A 20567-nucleotide genomic window follows, 5' to 3' on the forward strand; every position below is an offset into this window, starting at 1 on the left:
CTGCTGCCATGGCGTCTGCAAGGCGCCTTCCTCGCCTTACTGTCCCACCACGAATTGCACCACAATTGGCCCCAGACACTGAAGACATGTGAGCAATGATTTATTGACCTAGGCCAGTGGTTCCCAAATGGTGTGTCGAGGCACACTGGTGTGCCCTGAGACCAGGTGTGCCAATTGGGATTTTGTGACAATTTATTGACACATTATTGCAATATATATATATAATTATCCATATTTCTTTTTACTAATCAGTACTTTGTGTGCACTTACTTCCCAAAACGGACAAACATTCTATAGCACCATAATTTCAAACACTTTCAGTCTGGCATTCCTGTTTTTGGGCATGTCACCATAGGAGAAATGTATTCATTTTATTTTGTGATCACAAGCGATCATGAGCTTTTAGAATGGCTATTTTTGTTATAAATACAGCTGTGCCTTGAGATTTAGAAATGTCCATTTGTGTGCCTTGGTCACAAAAAGTTTGAAAACCACTGAGCTAGGCAACCTGCTAGATTCTATGTAACAATGTAATAGAAGGAACAGAATGTACCAAATAATGATCCTAAAGTGTATGCATTGTGTTTGTTTCAGAAATCAACCTGTCCTTTATCCTGTCCACTGTTTCAATGTGAACAACAGTAATAATAATGAAGAGTAAGTACAACTAGAAACTAGAAAAAATATGTTTTTTTATGAAATATTACATTCCCCGTCAGATATGAACGACCATTACACACTACACATTAAATGAACCTGAAATCTTTTCTCTTTCTAGTGAGAAAAAGGAAGAAGAAATAAAGGAGAATAAAGATGAGGAGGAAAAAGGGTAATTTAAAATGTTATGTTAAAGATCATTAAACAAATAAATAATATGTGTATGCATTAAGGCTTCTCCATTTAGATGTATTGATATATGTGTTTCAGGGAGGAGAAGGATAAAGAAGAGACGGAAAAGGTAGAAGAAGGAGAAAAGGAGGAGGAAGCAGAAAGGGAAAAGGGGGAGGAAGAAGAAAAGGACGACAAAGAAAAAAGGGAGAAGGAGGAGGAAGAAGAAAAGGAAAAGGAGGAGAGAGAACAAAAGGAAAAGGAGGAGAAAGAGAAAAAAGAAAAGGAGGAGAAAGAGAAAAAAGAAAAGGAGGAGAAAGAGAAGAATAAGTAAGTTATACATGCAACTTTATAATTTAATTTGTTATTTTATTGTTTCCACTATTGTCAGATGACTTTTTGGTGCAGACATTTTCGGTACTGAATGCATGCATATAAACGTCTGTCTCTTCCTACAGGCCAAAAGAATTATTTGTCATACACCCAGATGGGGGTTTGTACTACAACTGGCTGTTCTGCATTACATGTCCAGTCATGTACAACTGGATCATGATCGTTGCCAGGTGACCAAATGATAATCATTCTTCATTCTCTCTTTGTTGCCCTCTCTTTACATCCAACCCAACTAATGTTTTGGTCAGTACACTACTACTAATCTCCTTCAAAAAACAACCTGTTGACAGTCATCCTCCTCATCCTTTTTAGCCTAGGGCTCTAAAAATATGGACAGTCTGTCCGTTTGTTCATTGGTCCACCACTTTGAACCCAAATAACTTAACTACTTACTTACTTACTACTCTTAAACTACTGTCTGGATAAGCATGGAATTTGCGGTGCACCTTCATGCTCTCAAGAGGATGAACCCTAGTGATTGCGTTGACCTAAATAGGCCAAAATGTAATGGGTAGATTGCCATGAAGCTTGCTGAGCGCATTCATACTCTAAATAAAAAATAATCCTAAACATTGAGTGAACCATGACCGTTTGTAGGGCCACCCACAGTCCAAAGTACCACCTTTGAACAAAGTATCTATGATAGTCTTATTTGGCAGATTGAAGGATGAAACTTTCTTACTTTGGTAACCCCATGGCCTTTCGTTTAGAGCCACTCACTAGCCAAAAAGTTCCTGTTGGGTGTAAGGAGCAGCACAGCCTCTCTAAGGGCTGTTAGTCAGGCTTATTTTTGTTTCTTTTCAAATAGTTTTGGTAACTGGTCGAATGCCCCCGGATAATATTTCAATCTATTGCTTGGCAGGACAGAACAATTGGGCCCCATTCAGAAGCGATATAAGAACCCATTTTCTCTTATATTTGTTCTTAACCAGCATTTTTGTCTCCGCCAGGCCGATAGGCATGGCGAGAGAGTATGTTTTACCCTCCGTCCGTCCGTCCGTGTGTGTGTGTGCGTGTGTGTGTGTGTGTGTCCGTCCGTCCTTCTGTCTGCGACCAGCTAATCTCCGCCACCATTGGCCCGGTCGCTGTGAAACTGCACACACACATTCCCTGGATGCCACAGCAGAACCTCTGCCCCACATTTTTCAGATCAGCCTGTTATAGCGCCACCATGAGGCCGACTTTTGCAAAACACATTTTTTAATGTTACTCCTACAGATTTTCTCCAAATAACACACAAATCTGTACACAGTATCTCTATAGCCATGTGATCAACACGGATCTGTCCGATTTTCCATATTCCATCCTGATTGGCTAAGATTGGCTTCCAAAGTTAGCAGGATTGGTTCATTTTGAACAAAATGCCTCAAATCATGAACGCAGCATGCACTTTCCGTGCAATTTTCCACGTACATTCCCACTTGGCCCAGGAAGAAATGTCACTTGAAAACTTTCAAATCAGCCTCATGGTGGCGCTATAACAGGCCGATTCACGTTTTTAGCTATAACTGCACCGATCTGCGTGCAACTTTGCATGCACACTCCTTAGAGGCCAAGGAAAACCCTCTGCCGTGCATTTTTCACATATGCCGTTTAGAGCGCCACCAGGAGGCTGAGTTTTGAAAAACACATTTTTTTCTCTTACTCCTTCAGATTCTGTTCAAATATCACGCAAATCGGTACACAGTCTCTCTATAGTCATGTGATCAAGATGGATGTGTCTGATACTTCATATTCTATCCTACTTGGCTAACTTTGGCTTCTAAAGTTTGCAGGATAGGTCCGTTTTGAACAAAATTCCTCAAATCATGAACGCAGTGTGCGATTTCTGTGAAATTGTGCACACACATTCCCACTAGGCCGAGGAAGAAATGCCACCCTTTTCACATTGGCCTGTTATAGCGCCACCAGCTGGTCTGATTTAGCAAACCACATTTTTGGAACAAAATGCCTCAACTCATGAATGCAGTGTCCGATTGCCGTGCAAGGCCTAAAAAGAAATGTTACCCTTTTCACATTGGCCTATTATAGCGCCACCAGGAGGCCATAATAATCTAGCTGACCTGGCGGAGACTTGTGCTCCGAGGAGCACTTTTTCTAGTTTCTTATTGTGTTCTTACCTGGGATTCAGCAAAGTTTTCTTATTTTTGCTTTTCTCTTATGTAAGAACACATTTTAAGAGTGGTCAAGAGCACTCTTACTGAGATACAAGAAAACACAGTCATTTAGTCTGTCCAATGCTAGAAAACATACATTTTAAATTTGAGAAAAATAGAATAAAATGTAATGTGTTTGTCAATGTGTTTTACATTATGTTGTATTGCTTCCATCTTTGATGTTGTACAGTAGAAGTATCTGAGCTTGGCACCAAATACACATCTATTACCTACATATAATCTTAAGTCAAGTCAAGGGAAATTGTCCTTCGAATAATGTGTGCTGTATGATGGGCATCAGGCCTACACTAGAAAATATGAAATACCTGTATTTGTATCAAATTAGAAAATGCACTAATTTCTTGCCCATGTGTCTTCTATTTTAAACGCTGACATGCAGGGCCACTTTTGAGGAGCTTCAGCATGACTACATCATTTACTGGGTGATTTTGGACTACTGTGCAGACCTCATGTACATAGCTGACATGGTCTTCAGGACCAGAACAGGTGAAATTAATTTTTGTTCATTTATATTTATCGTGGGCCGCAAATATAATAATCTCTGGAAATAATAGAATAACAGCTTTTTAATTTCAATCTGTCTGTTATAAATCTCTCCACACAGGCTACCTGTTGCAAGGTCTATTAGTGAATGATAAGAAGATGTTACAGGACCGCTACGTGAATAGCACCCAGTTCATTTTGGATGCTGTGTCCATGTTGCCTACTGACATCTTCTATATTGTCGTTGGCCTTGACTACCCTGAGATACGCATGAACAAGCTATTGAGGGTTGGCCGCATGTTTGAGTTCTTCAAAAAGACAGAGACTAAAACGAACTACCCAAATCTCTTCCGCATTGGCAACCTGATCCTGTATATCATCATTATCATCCATTGGAATGCCTGTTGGTATTTCTCCTTCTCCAAGTGGGTCGGTTTTGGTGCAGATGATTGGGTATACCCTGCACTAGATGACCCTGAAGAGCCTGCGTTTGGAACTCTAATGAGGAAGTATTCTTTCTGCCTTTACTGGTCCACAATGACCCTAACAACTGTCGGAGAGATGCCACCTCCAAAAAGGGACATAGAGTTCCTATTTCATTCTACGGATTTCCTGATTGGGGTTCTGGTCTTTGCCACCATTGTGGGAAACATTGCCACAATGATTTCTAACATGAATGCTGCCCAGGCACAGTTTCAGTCTCGCATTGACAACATCAAGCAATACATGCATGTAAGTATATTTTCTCCGCTAAAATTGTGAGGTTGGGCTTGGGGGTCATATTTTCTAATTATATTCTGAAAGTTATGTTTCCTTTCCATTGTAGGTGAGGGGAGTAAGTTTGGAAATTGAAGATCGTGTTATCAATTATTATGGCTATCTATGGAATACCGGAAAATCCCAGGATGAGAAGGAGGTGCTGAGGTATCTGCCAGACAAGCTAAAGGCTGAAATTGCTATCCAAGTGCACATGGACACTCTGAAGAAGGTTCGTATTTTCGCTGAATGTGAAGAAGGCCTGCTGATTATTCTGGTGCTAAAGCTTCGACCACAGGTTTTCAGCCCCGGTGACTACATCTGTAAGAAGGGCGACATTGGCCGTGAGATGTACATCATCAAAGATGGCAAACTTGCAGTTGTTGCTGAAGATGGGGTTACACAGTTTATTGTCCTGGGCAGTGGCAGCTACTTCGGTGATCTTAGCATCCTTGGCATCAAAGGCAGCAAAGCGGGCAACCGGAGGACAGCCAATATCCGTAGTGTTGGATACTCTGACCTCTTCTGTCTGTCCAAGGATGACCTGATGGAATCCCTTACAGAGTACCCGGATGCCAAAGCTATGCTGGAGGAAAAAGGCCGGGAGATCCTGCTGAAGGATAATCTCATAGAACTGGACCCGTCTAAAATCATACCAGAGACCACAGAATTGTTGGCAAAAGTGAACTCCCTGTACAGCAACGTGGAATTGCTGCAGTCCAAGTTAAAAAGGATCCTGGGAAAGAACAAGAACGCACGGCGGACCCTCAAAGGGCGTATTGCAGAGCTAGAGCACCTGACAGGAGAGGAGGTGGAAGATGACGATGATGATGATGAAGAAGAGAAAAAGGTAGTGCAGGTAGTCGTAGAGGAGAAAGAGGAAGAGAAAAAAGAGGAGGAAGAGAAAAAAGAGGAAGAGGCAAAGGAGGAGGAGGAGGGGGAGGAGGCAAAAGATGGGGAAATAATTAAGGAGGGGGAGAAAGAAGAGGAAGAGGAAAAGGAGGGGGAGAAAGAAGAGGAAGAGGAAAAGGAGGAGGAGAAAAAAGACACATAAGTTAAAGAGGCAGACAAAAATAGATTTTCTATCTAGCTTGGACTTGCTAGTATATACAGAAATGAATGACAACAGCAAAAGACCTGTTAAAATAATCACTAGACTCTTGCTGAAATATTAAGTCCTCTCATTAAATATCTCTTTAATTGCACATTTTCAAGAATGGAATTTCAATATAATGTCTGTATTCAGATAAACGTTTGACATGTAGGCTACGACATTTATATTAGTTGTGCTGCAAAGTGATTGTGTAATGAGGGTGTCTGTGTGTACAGTATGTACAGTATGTTACTCTGTCTGCAATGACTCAATAACACTGCATCATCAAATTACAACACAAAGCCATGAAAGAAATCTTATTTTAGATCTAAATCAACATCTGATGCATGGTGTAATTTGGCAGTCAAAGGTCAAGATTAGCGATGAGCCACACATCTCTATATACACCTCTAGGTATCCCTTGTTTCATTCATTGGAACTGACATTTCCTTATAATACTTTATACATTATTTATAATAATCTCTGGTTTGTAACCTACATCATGATCATTTTCATGTTGGCAGCATACATTCATTTCAACATGGCAAGGAAGTAAATAGCAAGGAATTGCAGATGAGTACATGAAGGTGTTAAACCATAAATATTTGTCATGTAAGAGAAAAATCACTGGGACTACTCCCTTTGATCAATAGAAGATGGACAAAGGTGAACAAAACTATAGACAGTAACATTAAAGAAGTATTGTCATGAATAATACCTGACATGTTGTAATCACCAGTCTTATTTCAGGTCCAGCCAACAGTGTGATATGTCTGTCTATATGTAAAATATTGTGTCACATGGTGTGTTAATGAGCCCTGAAATAATCTTTCTTTGCTCGTATGTAATACTCTTTCCACTTTCCATTAGTTATTTCCATCTCTAATTAAATGTTTTTTGATTATGGACACCGTTTTATAGGTTTGTGCACTGACACATATTAATTACATTGGTCCAGCATTTGGCTATATGAATAAAAGGTATTTGGTCTTTGTGTGGTAAATCCCTTTAGGGTTAGGGTTAGGTGTGTGTGTGTGTGTGTGTGTGTGTGTGTGTGTGTGTGTGTGTGTGTGTGTGTGTGTGTGTGTGTGTGTGTGTGTGTGTGTGTGTGTGTGTGTGTGTGTGTGTGTGTGTGTGTGTGTGTGTGTGTGGCAATGGTTCCCAATTTGTCTTTATTTCAAGGAAAAGGACCCCCAGTTAGGTATGCACCCCCATAACTCTCTGAGTTACAGACCAGGGTTCATTTGGTTCCTAAATATAAATCACTTTGCTGGGCCTCACCTGTGATGCTATCAGTCTTTTTATGTGCAAAGTCAGAATTCAGAGGGAATAAGACGGATGGAAACTCCTATCTCTCAGTTCTAGTTACGGGCTTGAGAGCAGTGGAGCATGTGATACCGTTTGTCTCTCAACACTGATGTCTCATAGAGACTCAGTGTTTATGCACCAATCAAGCTGCTGATGTCCTATAATAGAGTGTGCAAAGCAGCCAGTTTGAAACATGGTTTCAAGATTGAGGCAGAGCTGTATTGATTTTTTTGTTCATTGGCGAGGTACTTTTGTTTAAGAGTGGATTTGAGATCCTATACGTCCTAGACCTAGAGTATTGCATTTAATGGCATGATTTGTGTGACAGAATTTTAAATAATAATAATAGCAATAATAATAATAATAATAACAATAAATTAATAAATACATAAATAAATACAATTCTTTTGAAAAATAAATTGTATTTATTTTTAATGTAATTTGAATAATTTGGGAAATCTGTCCAAAATATGGATGCCACGGTTAACGTGGTTAATGTTAACAGATGGTGAAAACATGGTGAGGACATGCTGTGAACATTACATTTCTAATAGACAACTGCAGAGGGCTGAATACGCTATATACGTAATTCATTGTTCATCAAATGTATCACTTGAACTCAACCAAAACACAAGAGTGGATGTCATAAACTCTTATTTTTAATGTCATAATTGATTTAGTCTAAAACTGTGTGTCACACCGTGTGACTCTTAAGAAAAAGAAACATTCCACCACACTGACACCCCTACACCGGCTAGATGTTGGAAGCAATCTCTATAGGGCTTAGGGCACGACTGCACCATGACAGTAAGTCCTTTAGCTAATTCAGTGCAACATTATCATATGGACTGGGTAAATTGCAACCTATAGAAGAGATTTCCCATGGGAGAATTGTCACTGTGGGATTGACCACAAGGGTTTCTCAATATAAATGGTAAATAAGTAAATGGTGCATTTATATAGCGCCTTTTATCCAAGCCGCTTTACAATGTGCATTACATTCACAAACACATTCACTCACCGATGGCGGAGGAAACCATGCAGGGCACCAACCTGCTCATCTGAGGAAATTAGAGGTTCAGAGTCTTGCACAGGGACACTTCCGCACGAGCTCTGGGGGAGCCGGCGGAACAAACTGATCCTCATCATAGCTTGACACGTAGGCTATACTATAACTTAGAAATCCCGCAACTCATTGAGTTTTCCCAGTACGCCCTATAACTCTATGAGTACGCCAAGGACAGCACAGAGTGCCCTTACCCGATAATAAATGAGACATAGATAAAAAAGGAGACAAGAGTGATGAGGTCACAGGTTCTTGTGCTGATACAGAAATACAGAAACATGAAATGCACATATACCAACTTGGTTTGCAATAAAGCAATATACAAAAACTGATGAACTCTATCTATCAGCCTCTGTTTTGTTTTATTTGTTCTCTTCCTTTAATATTGTTATTGTCTCCGCCAGGCCGAAAGGCATGGCGAGAGAGTATGTTCATGTGATCAAGACATATCTGTTTATTTTTCGTATTCCATCCTGATTGGCTAAGATTGACATCTTAAGTTTGCAGGAGTGGCCCGTTTTGAACAAAATGCGCAAATCATGAACGCAGTGTCTGATTGCAGTGAAACTTTGCCCCTACATTCGCAGTCGCACTATGTTGAGGAACAAATGTCACCCTTTTAACATTGCCCTCTTATAGTGCCACCAGGAGGCCAATTTTTGCAACACTTTTCTTTTTTATATTAGGCCTACTCCTGCAAATTTTGTCCAAACATCATGCAAATCGATACACATTATCTCTATAGTCAAGTGATCAAGATGGTTCCGTCCGATTTTTCATATTCCATCCTGATTGGCGAATTCCGAACATTGCTGGCCCACAATAACCTACCTGACCTGGCGGAGACCTGTGCTCCGAGGAGCACTTTTTCTAGTTTGTTTTGTTTTTGTTAAGCGTCTTTGAGTAGGAAGGGCTATATAAGTCTGATGTATTATTATTATTAATATTATTATTACATGTATTGCTATTACTATTATTATTATTATCATCATCATCATCATCATCATCATCATCATCAAGAAATTCAGAAAACATTCTGCTTCTCAACATTATTGTGTTAATATCCCATATTAAAATTTGCTAATTGGCTTTGACTACCCTAGATATGCATGAACAAACTATTGAGGGTTGGCCACATGTTTGAGTTCTTCAAAAAGACAGACTAAAACGAATTACCCAAATATCTAGTAAATATCTTCCGCATTGGCAACCTGATCCTGTATATCATCATTATCATCCATTGGAATGCCTGTTGGTATTTCGCTTTCTCCAAGTACATTGGTTTTGGTGCAGATGATTGGGTATACCCTGCACTGGATGACCCTGAAGAGCCTGCGTTTGGAACTCTAATGAGGAAGTATTCTTTCTGCCTTTATTGGTCCACAATGAATGACCCCAACAACTGACAGAGAGATGCCACCTTAAAAAAAGGACATAGAGTTCCTCTTTCATTCTACGGATTTCCTGATTGGGGTTCTGGTCTTTGCTACCATTGTGGGAAAGACCACTAGACAGCTGGCGGACCATTGCCCTGTCACTATGACTCCGACATAACCTGTCCCCATTCATTTTTCTCATGTCTGAGCAAGGTAGGCAATGGATTTTTGTTTTTGCTTTAGAACTGTTTGTTTAGACCATTGTGTTTATTTGGAATGGTCCTGTGTACTTCAGGCGCCCTCCTCTTTATGCATCAGTGTTGAGGATCAAATGCCAATAGGCTGTTTTTAGGCCAGATATTAGGGCCAACCAGTAACTTGAGGTATGGGCTGTAATGTTGCCTTTGTAACTATGTAGGCTACTATGTGTGGTGGTTCTAACTCTGCTCTGCCGCGCACAAACTGTTTTTCGGATCTGTTCGATTTTTCATATTCCATTCTGAAAGGCTATCTAGATTCACATCTAAAGTTTGGAGGAGTGGCCCGTTTTGAACAAAATGACACAAATCATAAACGCAGCGTCTGATTGATTCAAGAGTGCACTCTTAAGGGGAATGGTCAGTTGTAATGTCAATTAACTACAGTATAGACCAATTATTTGTTTACTAACATTGAGACTGGACGCATAGGTGATTGTTTCACGCAATCAATTCACAACCTGTTGTTTCGGGGTGCGCTGGTTTCTGCACACCCCAACCCCCTCTTGTGTGTTGAGGCGCGTCCTAGCGAGACCTGATAGAATGGGTTTCATTGCGCGCATACTGGTTGCACACATACTGGTTCCTATCAGTGTGACGTCGTCTGTTAACGGGTCTATAGGCTACTGTCAGTCATAACACATGAGAGAGACTTAACATACATTAGCCACCAGTATCATCATCTATTCGTGCACGTACTGAAACCATATGACCTTAAAATCCTTGTCACCTGTTGAATAGGTGTCTACAGTAGATGCATACCAAATCATAGTAATGACCCAAGGCAGATTAATTCTACACAGGAAATCATAATTATTCCTGTCATATGCCCCCCTTCCCTCCTCTCTCTCGCCAAATTAACCTCCAGATAAGCGAGGTCAAACTGTTCTTGCATTTACCAGTGCCAGATGCAGAAAGTCTGCTTGTGTGACACTAGCATCAAATTGTCAGATATGCCTAATTACTTGCAATCAAGACTGAGTTGAGGTGTTGCATTGCCTTGTAGCATTAAGATAAGATTGTATCCCAAAGGGACACTAGATGGCGTAATATGCATATACTGCCCATTTTGTTTAAAGGATATTGTCCATAGAAATCGAAGTAAAGCACTAGCACACTTGTTCTGTAGCCTAATGTATGCATACTGCTTTTTATTACAGATGACCAGGTGTGGCTTGCATTAATGTTCTGTGATGTTTCAGGAAAGTGTCTCATGAGAGAGGTGATTAGCTACATTAGGAAACTGAAAGGAAACCCTCTGATGCTGAAAGCGCAAGAAAGGAGAAAATGTATTGAGGATTTAGTCAATCTGAATTCTTGAGTATCAAGATTGTTTATCAAGTATAATGGAGTAGAACATTTTGTTTTGAAATATATTGGGGGCATGTCTTAACTCAAGTTAAAAAAAAAGCCTACAGATACTTCAGTTAAAGGTTTGTTCAGTAAAAGGAGTCTCCCATGTCTCTCCAGCTCCTTATTAAACAGAAAAAGCATTTTCAGTGCTCTCTCCTGATTGGCTTAAATGTTGTCACCTACAGTACCTGAAAATGTACTATATTCTGTTTACAAAAGAGCTGGAGAGACCCTTGTGACCGAACAAACGCTCAATGATTACTATCAAAATATTGTACTTTAACCTTTTTAACAAAAACAAAAAAACAAAAAAAGTAGGCTACAGTAAGCACAGTACAGTAACAATGTAATTGTGTTTTGTTAGTCTGCCTGCTGCTATAACAGCTGCTTGTCTACTGTTGTTTGTTTTGGCCACAAACTGTACTGTTATAAAGTTTGATGTGGCACATATATAGTATACTTGGCAGTGGTTTCTTTGTGAAATCACAATGTGCAGCGATACGATGCGTTGTGAGCTTGAACATTTGCTATTTTAGCAAATGTTCAAAAACAATTGGGATGCTAGGGTGCATGTGGTTAATAAAAATGCTTATAGCAGCACTTGAACTGCCCACCTGCTGGATTAATTTAACAGTTAATGCATATTAGGGGCTATAGCACCTATTATGACAGGTTCCTGTCATAATGGATGATGCATAGTTTTATAATGTTTTTTGCTCTGGATCAATCTTCCAAATACTGAGTGCAAGGCTAAAGACAAACAGAGCTATCCACAACCCCATCACACTTTTAATACTGCAAAGGTCAAACACATGAATACAATCCAACAGGAAATGTGATGTGATGAATGTGATGGTGAGAAAAGGAGATAATGAGATGTGACTATAATAAAATGGTTTGGGGTGAAAAAAAAATACAATGTCATTTTGAATAAAGGAATCTCATTCGTTTTGTAGCCTAATTGCAGCGCTCAGAATTCACACACAGGTTCCTCGTGAAAAGTAGCAAATCTTTATTGATGGCCATGACAGTTGACAAGTATAGTAACATTGGTGGCCATTGCGAACATCACTTATTTCGTTCACAGCTACTGTTGCAGCCGATGCATTCTAGTCTTTTCAAAAGCTTTACACTAATAATGGACATTTAAGGTTTATTGTCTCCTCCAGGCCGAAACGCATATTGTTTTACCCCCTGTCCGTCCGTCCGTGTGTCCGTCCGTGTGTCCTGTCCGTGTGCGACCAGCAAATCTCCGGCACCGTTGGCCCAGTCGCTGCGAAACTGTGCACACACACTCCCTCGATGCCAATTCAGAACCTCTGCCCCAACTTTTTCACATGGGCCTGTTATAGCGCCACCAGGAGGCCGATTTGTGCAAAACCCATTTTTTTTATATTACTCCTACAGATTTTATCCAAACGTCATGCAAATCGGCATGATTTGGCATGTCATGATGGAATGTAGGACTTAAAAGGTATGTAAATGTCTCTGCTAACAGGGTTTACTGTGAGGCAATCAGGGCCATGCAGCTGAAAGAGGCTTTTAAGCTTCACACTCCATCGTACAATGGTGTTGCTCTGTGTCGCTTGTAGATCTGCTCTTGTCCGTAAGCGACACATGTCCTATTCTGGAGTATAACAGGCTTTGTTCATGGTGAATAGTTCAATGTCTGGAGGGGGACCACAGTCTCTCAGATTTGACGGTAGTCTGACAGAAAAGGAAAACCTTACAGCCAGTAGGGTACCACCACAGTAGGGTTACCACCAATATACTGTACATCACATTTTTTATTCTTGTGAGTCCCCCAGAGCCACCCTACAATTGTGATTCATACAAGACTGTGTAGACTATATAGATACCTGTATAAAATACATATCGGCCTACATAATTTGGTCTTTGACATAATGTAGTTTTATGTAACAGACAATGTCAGTATTTATATTTCTGTTTTCACTTGTATACATCAATTTGATGACAGATGGCAAGGCTGCTGGACTTAGCCCCGCAGGCCCTTTTGTCTTTGGTAATTATTGATATTATCGGAGTTGAGAGGAACTGGGTGGGTGAGCAATGCACTGTGGCACTATGCCAAAATAGATACATACTATATGATTGCTTGAGACAAAACTCATGAGTTAAATACTGGGCAAAAATGTTCGATGTTGATTGATTGATTGAATTCTTTACTAGCAGTAAAAAAAAAAAACTTGCTAAAAGGATGAGACCAAAAGCCCTGGGCGTGTTTCCATTGTGGTCCCTTGTACTCAATTCATCATCATGACAGACAATTCATTACAAATCAACAACACTAAAAGCAATAGCAGAAATATTTGAGCACTAAAATACTAATCACCAAATTCCAGAGAGAGAAACCTTGCCTGAATGGGTTTGTAAATGCACCTTTTATGCAAGACATAGACCAGGGGTAGGCAACCTTAGGCACGGGTGCCAACATTGGCACAGGGGAGGGTAACCACTGGCACACTGGCATAAGTGTGAGAGAGAGGATTAGTTTTGTTTATATAAAAATCTGTATGCAAGTTACATACTGGGGAGGGGGTCTGGTAGATAGGTGTGGGGTTAATGTTCAGAGTCTAATGATCATTAAAATGTCCTGATCATTTCAAAATAAAAATAAAATAAATGATGTGCTGTATACTGTATGGACAATCAAAATCTGTTGGAAATATTTTATTTCGATGTGGTGTTAAAATCAAACATATTGTTTATGGCACACTGACTATCTAGAAAATAAAAAGAAGGCACTTCATGTCAACAAGGTCAGCAACCTTGTTGACATGAATTGCCTTCTTTTTACCCCTGCTGTAGACATTCTGAGCATGTCATAATAGGTAAACATTGAGAGAAAATAAGCGAACATTCACAGAAAATGGAACATCTGCAAGTTCACACATTGTGAGCCTTTTGGCAAAGAGATTTAGAGGGAGAGGGGCTAGGATAGACGCTGGGGGACCCTGGCCAACAAAGTATATAGGGTTAGATGTGGTTAAGCCAAATGTAGCCAATTGGCTAGCTGGCTTAGTTCAAAAGAGGATGTGATGAGACAGAGCTGGACTAAATTAGCTTTGGTTATGAAGTCCTATCTGGTGTTGACATTTCAAATCACATATGTAGATTATTGTGGGATCGCTAAAGCGATCAGTGATCACACTAATGTTATTGCCACTCTTTATTATATACTATACCATATTCTGCCCGTTTTTTGGACCCTAACTAGTCCTTCATACTTTTAGCTACAAACTCCGTTCCATTTTTGAAATAATTTGTACTTTTAGAGATATTTCACTTTTTACTGCAAAAAAAATCCCATTCATTTCAATGGGGAAATTCATACTTTTAGCTTGAAACTCCGTTCCAACTCTATAACGTTCAGCCTACTTAGGACATATTGGCTACCTTTTGAATTTTTGAAATAATTTGTACTTTTAGAGATATTTCACTTTTTACTGCTAAATAAATCCCATTAATTTCAATGGGGAAATCCTATTTAGCTACAGTGGAGCCTAGCAACTGCTTATCAGACCCTAGCAACACCATATTAGACCATAGCAACCACCTATCATACCCTAGCAACTACCGATTAGACCCTAGCAACCACCATTTTACCCTAGCAACCACCTGTTTTACCACAGTAACCGCATTTTAGACCATATAGACGGCATATTAGACCTTAGCAACCCCCTATTGGACCCCAGCAACCACTTATTAGACCCTAGCAACCACCTGTTTTACCCTAGCAACCACCTGTTTTACCCTAGCAACCACCAATTAGACCCTAGCAACCACCTATTAGAACCTAGCAACGGCTATCAGACCCTAGCAACCACAGTTCTACCCTAAAAAAAATACATTTTACACTATTCAACACCGACAAACCTTTAGAACCGTAGACCTTTAAAACCTTTAGAACCTTTCAAACCTTTAGAACCTTTCAAACCTTTAGAACCTTTCAAACCTTTCAAACCTTTAGAACCTTTCAAACCTTTCAAACCTTTAACACTACTAACACTATCAATACTCAATACCATCAACATTCTTAGCGATCCCACACTGTTTCTTCAGGAACAGTACTTTCTAGTTATGATTATTATTATGATTATGTCAAGCCATTGGGGCCTATTTCCTTGGAAGGAGCGAATTGTACAAAATGCTTAGGCAGTTAATGGTGCTTAGGCAGTAGATTATTATACTGTATAGAAAATGCTATTGAAGATTAACAAATGTATTATTTTAACTTATACCCTATTCACTGACTAGTGTCACCTAATGATCTATTCTTGGTCCACTCTTTTTTACCCTTTGCCGAAAATATCTGATCTAGCCTCACAATGGGTGATCTTGTGTTCTAGTTCTAGTAGAACACAAGATTCAGATCGCTGAATGTTCACTTATGTATTAGGACATGCCCAGAATAAGGATGATGGGGTTCATGTGGTTAAACTCACAACCCACTACTTTACTTCGATCTACTCCAGGTTATGTCATTAACACCTGAAAGGGAACTCAGGAGCACTAATACATGCCACCTTTCTCTCTGGCTGGGGCATGGTATGACAATGTTTCTGGGTTTTGTGAAAAGGCTTAGGGGGCTTTCAGCTCACCTGGTAAGAGTGTATATAGGCTACCACATAAATAATAGTCCTTCCTTTAGCTGGCCCAGGTTAAAACCGACCTGATGCTCTTTATTGCATGTCATTCCCCCTCTTTATCCAACCTTTCCTGTCCTGTTTTCTGTCTCTATCAATAATAAATAGAAATGCAGATTTTTTTGGGGGGGGAAGGGATTGCATCTGTAACTGTCAGTGACACTTGGTCATTTTAACTTCAATTATTTATTTATTTGAAGTTATTTGTTTTTGTTGTTTATTTGATTACCTTTTATTTTGACACTTTCTGTCACTTTATTTTGTAACATCCTGTTGCTGCCCCTGAGCCCTTATATCTGAGGCCTGCTAGCTTAACAGAGCAGCTCAGTCATACATTGAAAGCCAGAGTGAGAGGTGGAGAGACAGACAGCATGTGTTTGTTTGAGGAGCAGCAAGGTATGAAATGTTTGTTTGTTGTATGCAACATTCACTCAAATGATTAAGTCATGTTAAAAGGTCTTCAGTTTGAGTGAAACGGTTTGTTGTCCACAGTTTCTGCTGTCGCATGCTGTGCCTGTTTGTTTGGTAAACCCAGTTGAAGTCTAAAGTTCCAAGGTGGCTTGCAACCTAGCACCCCCGGTTAGCGGAGTGAGGTACAGCATTGTTTATTTGTTTGGGTTTGTTTGATTTAGTGAGTTTAGTACTGTCTTTGGTTATGGTGCTTTTGCTTTGTTCTTTTGTTTGCTTTGGGTTTTGTTTGTTTGCAGTTTAAATGAATTAACTATTGAATCACTGCATTATAATTGAACGTTTTATTGTTGAATTGAATAAGTTGAGCTGAATTTAATTGGAAAGTGATTGGTTGAAATGCACAGATTTTATTGTTTGATGTGAAACTATGAAATGATGAATTATTGTATTTGTAGTAATATTTATTGTATTTATTCTCCATTTTATAGTTTTCACGGTGTTCGACAATGCTTCTACAAGTGAAGTGCGAAGTGATAATAAAAACACCCGTTGAGACCATCCATCTTCGTCATTATTCATAAACCGAGGGCAGCTACAGCATCATTACATCATTACGGTACAACCAGAGTAGACAGGTTGTATGGAGAATCTTTGGACAGTGAACACATTGAAAAGTAGTGTGGTATGGCAAACTTAATGTTACAGCCCCCCCCCCCCCTAAAACATAATCATCAGGTATTATGGTTATACTAAGAGGAAGATTTTTTTCAGAAAAGTGTACAGAAAGTGTTAAAATTATGTTTTTATGTGAGCACGCCTCCAGTTCATTAAGTATACCTGGTTCTCACCTTAGCACCTCCTCCACCACCTTAGCACCACCCACCTGTCCTAGTCCCTCCTCCTCCTCCTCATGCCCACACCTGTTGTGTTATGATTATGAGGGGGAGGGTATAATCTTACTGTGTCATTAAAGTGCTGTTTTTCTATTGGCGCGTTTGACCCTCAAGGTTTCAGCCTCCAGGAAGAAACTCAAAATAGTCAGAGAAGACATAAAACACCATAAAAACACCACCAGGGGGCTTAATGAAGTTCTATCAACCTCATAGACACATGAAAAAGTGCAAAACCATGGCACCACCTCTTTAATACATTGCAATGTGTGTGCATTACCCAACCAGCTATAATGCTGGAAAGTGGTTAATTTCTTGTGTTGTTTGCATCACCAGTCATGAATCAAAGGTTGTGATTTTAAGTGTGGAGGTTTCTCTGCCCCACATACTGTATGCTTTATGAGTCTTTTGTGAGATAAATGAAGCTCTGTGTTGTAATGTCATTTACATATACAGATAAGTTGACAGTCAGCTGGAAAATGATAAGTAATGGCAAGTAGTAGGATGAGATGTAAAGCTGCATCTTAATGGTGGCAGACCATGCCAGCATAGTTTCAGAAAAGAAACATTAGTTCTGTGTGCGTGTGTGTGTGCATGCGTGTACGTTTTGTGTGTGTGTGACACTCTATAGGGATGTCCCAATCAAATCACCCAAAAGTTAAAATGTAGTTGTATACAACGTAGGTTCAGGAGTGGAGACCACCTTCTGCTTATCACAGCCACTCCCCGTCCTCTATCGCTTCCCTGTCTACCACACTACCTTCACTCATTAGCCACTCCCCATTCATAATCACCCCTATCCACTACACCTGCCTCCACTCGCCCCAGCCAATCCCTGTTGCAATCACCACAGTATAAATACACCTGCGATCTCTCAACTCCTGTTTGTTCTGCTCCACAACAGACCAAACATGGGTCGTGAGTACTGCGCTTGTAGATCGGCTCTTTCTGCCTTTCATCGCTTTCAAGATCGTCCTCCTCCACCCCAACCTCCTCCTTCCCCCTCGATTCTCGCTCTTCTCCCTTCTGTCTCTACTTCTCTAGGAATCCAGGGGGGACAGTGACGGAGCCTAGACGACCGACCGCTCCCCGAGTAGAGCAACGATGGCGGTCAGCTCCCGAGACACTCCCCAACTTGCACTCTGCGTCACCCCACCTTGGGTTCCTCATCCAGTTCCACGTCAATCTCATTTCGTTTCAATAAATCGTTAAACTTAAGCAGAGGCATGGTCTCTTACTAGTGAAATATGTAATTTTCAAGTCCAGAATGCTCGCTCAGCAGCCGTACATGCTGTGATTTCAAGACAGTGCTATATTAGACTATTTTTGTTTTGATGCATGTGATGGCGAATGCTGCATGGCAGTCTCTGTCAAAGGAGCTAAAGACTGATTTAAGACAGATCGGACTGAGTTGATTGTGTAAGCCTAATTTGGGTGGTTTGCGGTATAGGTTGTCATGTTGATGCATGTAAATTGATGTTAATCTAAAGTCGACTTGTGCTGGCACGTCGCTTGTAGGTATAGTTTAGATTGGGGCGTCATGTAAGCCAAAATTCTGAGGTGGCACAATTAGAGCATCCTCCTCCATTTGATTGCTCAAGGACACTTCGACACTAACTCCAGGGGAGCGCCCAAGTGTTGGAGACTGTGTGGTAGCCAGGATGCTAATCACTGGCTCATATTCTGGGACTGCCCGGTAATAAGACATTTCTGGTCAGAGATACACAAGACACTGGAAGTTATATTCAAAGTGAAAATACCTTTTTAGTTTGATATTTTCTTTCTAGGGAAAACTAATTTTCATACAGGGCACTTCAATGATAATTGATATTGGCATCTAAAAATAACTTGCATTTACATTTTTTTAAAAACATCCTCAGGCATTGGTTGCTCACTGACCCTCTTACAATACAGAATTGGGCAGATAGTTAATGAAATTTACATAGAGGAACTTTTTCACTTTGCCTACAAATATTACTAGTCAAACTGGGTTGCATATAAGTCAGACAAGGTTTTGCTTTAGGGAGATGGTATATAAATGGATTTATTGTTTGTATAGAGTATTCAGCTCTGGATTGTGTTTGTTTTACTTTTTCCATCATGTGATTGTCTTTCCTTCAATATACCCAGCTTTAGAGTTAGTGGAAAGCCTCTTAACTATAAGGATTTTTTTTTTTGTATTGTGATCTTATGGTTTGGATTGTCTTCTGGTACACTAGGGTGCATTATTGTGTATTCATTGTACATCCCTGCTCTGCTCTCAGATGTAGTTATTTTTTCTTCATTTTTTTCTTCTTTTGTCTGTCCTAAAGGAGGCATGCGTGTGCGTGTGCGTGTGCGTGTGCGTGTGCGTGTGTGTGTGTGCGTGCGTGCGTGCGTGCGAGAGAGCGCAAACGCAAGCTGAGCGAAAAGGAGAAAAAAGGAGAATAATTTGGGAAGGGTTTTTGTTGTTGTTGTTTATGAGCATTCTGTAAATAATGAGGTGATACAGTACACACACACACACACACACAGTCATGAACCGGTGAGCTCCTGTCACATAAGCTCCTGAGACATAAGGAATCACTTGCTCCTGCTTTGAGAATGTTCTACATTTACAACCAGTAAACGTTCACATTTAAAATATAAAGTAGGCTACTGACTTCACGACCACAAATGTAACAAGTTAAAGCGCCTGGGTCTAAGTATTGTCCGTATTGTTCAATAAAAAAGTATTTTAATCCGATCGTTGGCCACGTGCCCCTATTGGTTAGGAGAAGTATTGCACTTTGATACATTATACAAAAGAAAAAAGAAAAAAAAGAAAATACTTTTTATTGAACAATAGGAAAGATACGGGTACTTAGACCCGAGCGCTTTAACTTGTTACATCTGTGGCCGTGGGGTCAGCACTTTATATTTCAAATCTAACGTTTATGTAGATGTAACGGTTCTAAATGTAAAACATTCTCAAACCAGGAACAAGTGGTTCCATGACGCTTGTGACAGACGAGCGTCATTTGAACCATAGCTATGCCTATTAGGTGCGTTCTTCACACACTTGCGCTTGGTCTTGGGTTATGTTGTCACTGTATAGGCATTGGAAGGAATGTAGTGCAGAGTGTGAACTCTCAAAGGCGTACTGCATGATTGTTATGATATCGCAGGCTACCAATTCCGCCCATTTGTTTTTCACCGAGTTCAAAAGCAACAGTCGGAAGAATCGATCACTCACACCACTTGTGGCACGACTTGTGCGTCATAACGGCGGGTGCGCGTTCAGCTCTGCCTGTTGCTGCTGGAGGAGAAGCTGCGCTTCACCGCATTCAACAGGCATTGAAGTATCCGACTTGCTGCACAGAGAAAGAGAATTAAACATTTCTTCCACCGTTTCATCTGGTTGGGAAATAGCTCTTTGTGATCTGGGAAAATAGCCTATTTTGTACAGCGTCGTTAGGACTGACTGCCTGGTGATGTTGGTGTTGCGCACAATGGTGCCTCATATTGGAAACCACTCTTCTACATTTACA

General features: G+C 40.2%; 1 protein-coding gene across 1 annotated transcript; it reads left to right on the forward strand.

Moving 5' to 3' along the window:
- Positions 1–127: 127 nt before the first annotated feature.
- On the forward strand, positions 128–20377 carry cnga1a (cyclic nucleotide gated channel subunit alpha 1a; the record flags this gene model as incomplete). The annotated part of the gene is made up of 9 exons (XM_084070665.1): positions 128–165; positions 595–657; positions 779–829; positions 928–1158; positions 1287–1391; positions 3778–3884; positions 4003–4613; positions 4708–5496; positions 20321–20377. 9 exons carry the CDS (start codon positions 128–130, stop codon positions 20375–20377), a joined length of 2052 nt encoding a protein of 683 aa, XP_083926791.1.
- Between the last annotated feature and the right edge of the window lie 190 nt (positions 20378–20567).

The sequence above is a fragment of the Gymnoscopelus microlampas genome (genome assembly GCF_963454915.1).
Source record: "Gymnoscopelus microlampas genome assembly, chromosome: 2".
In the NCBI taxonomy this organism is placed as follows: domain Eukaryota; kingdom Metazoa; phylum Chordata; class Actinopteri; order Myctophiformes; family Myctophidae; genus Gymnoscopelus; species Gymnoscopelus microlampas.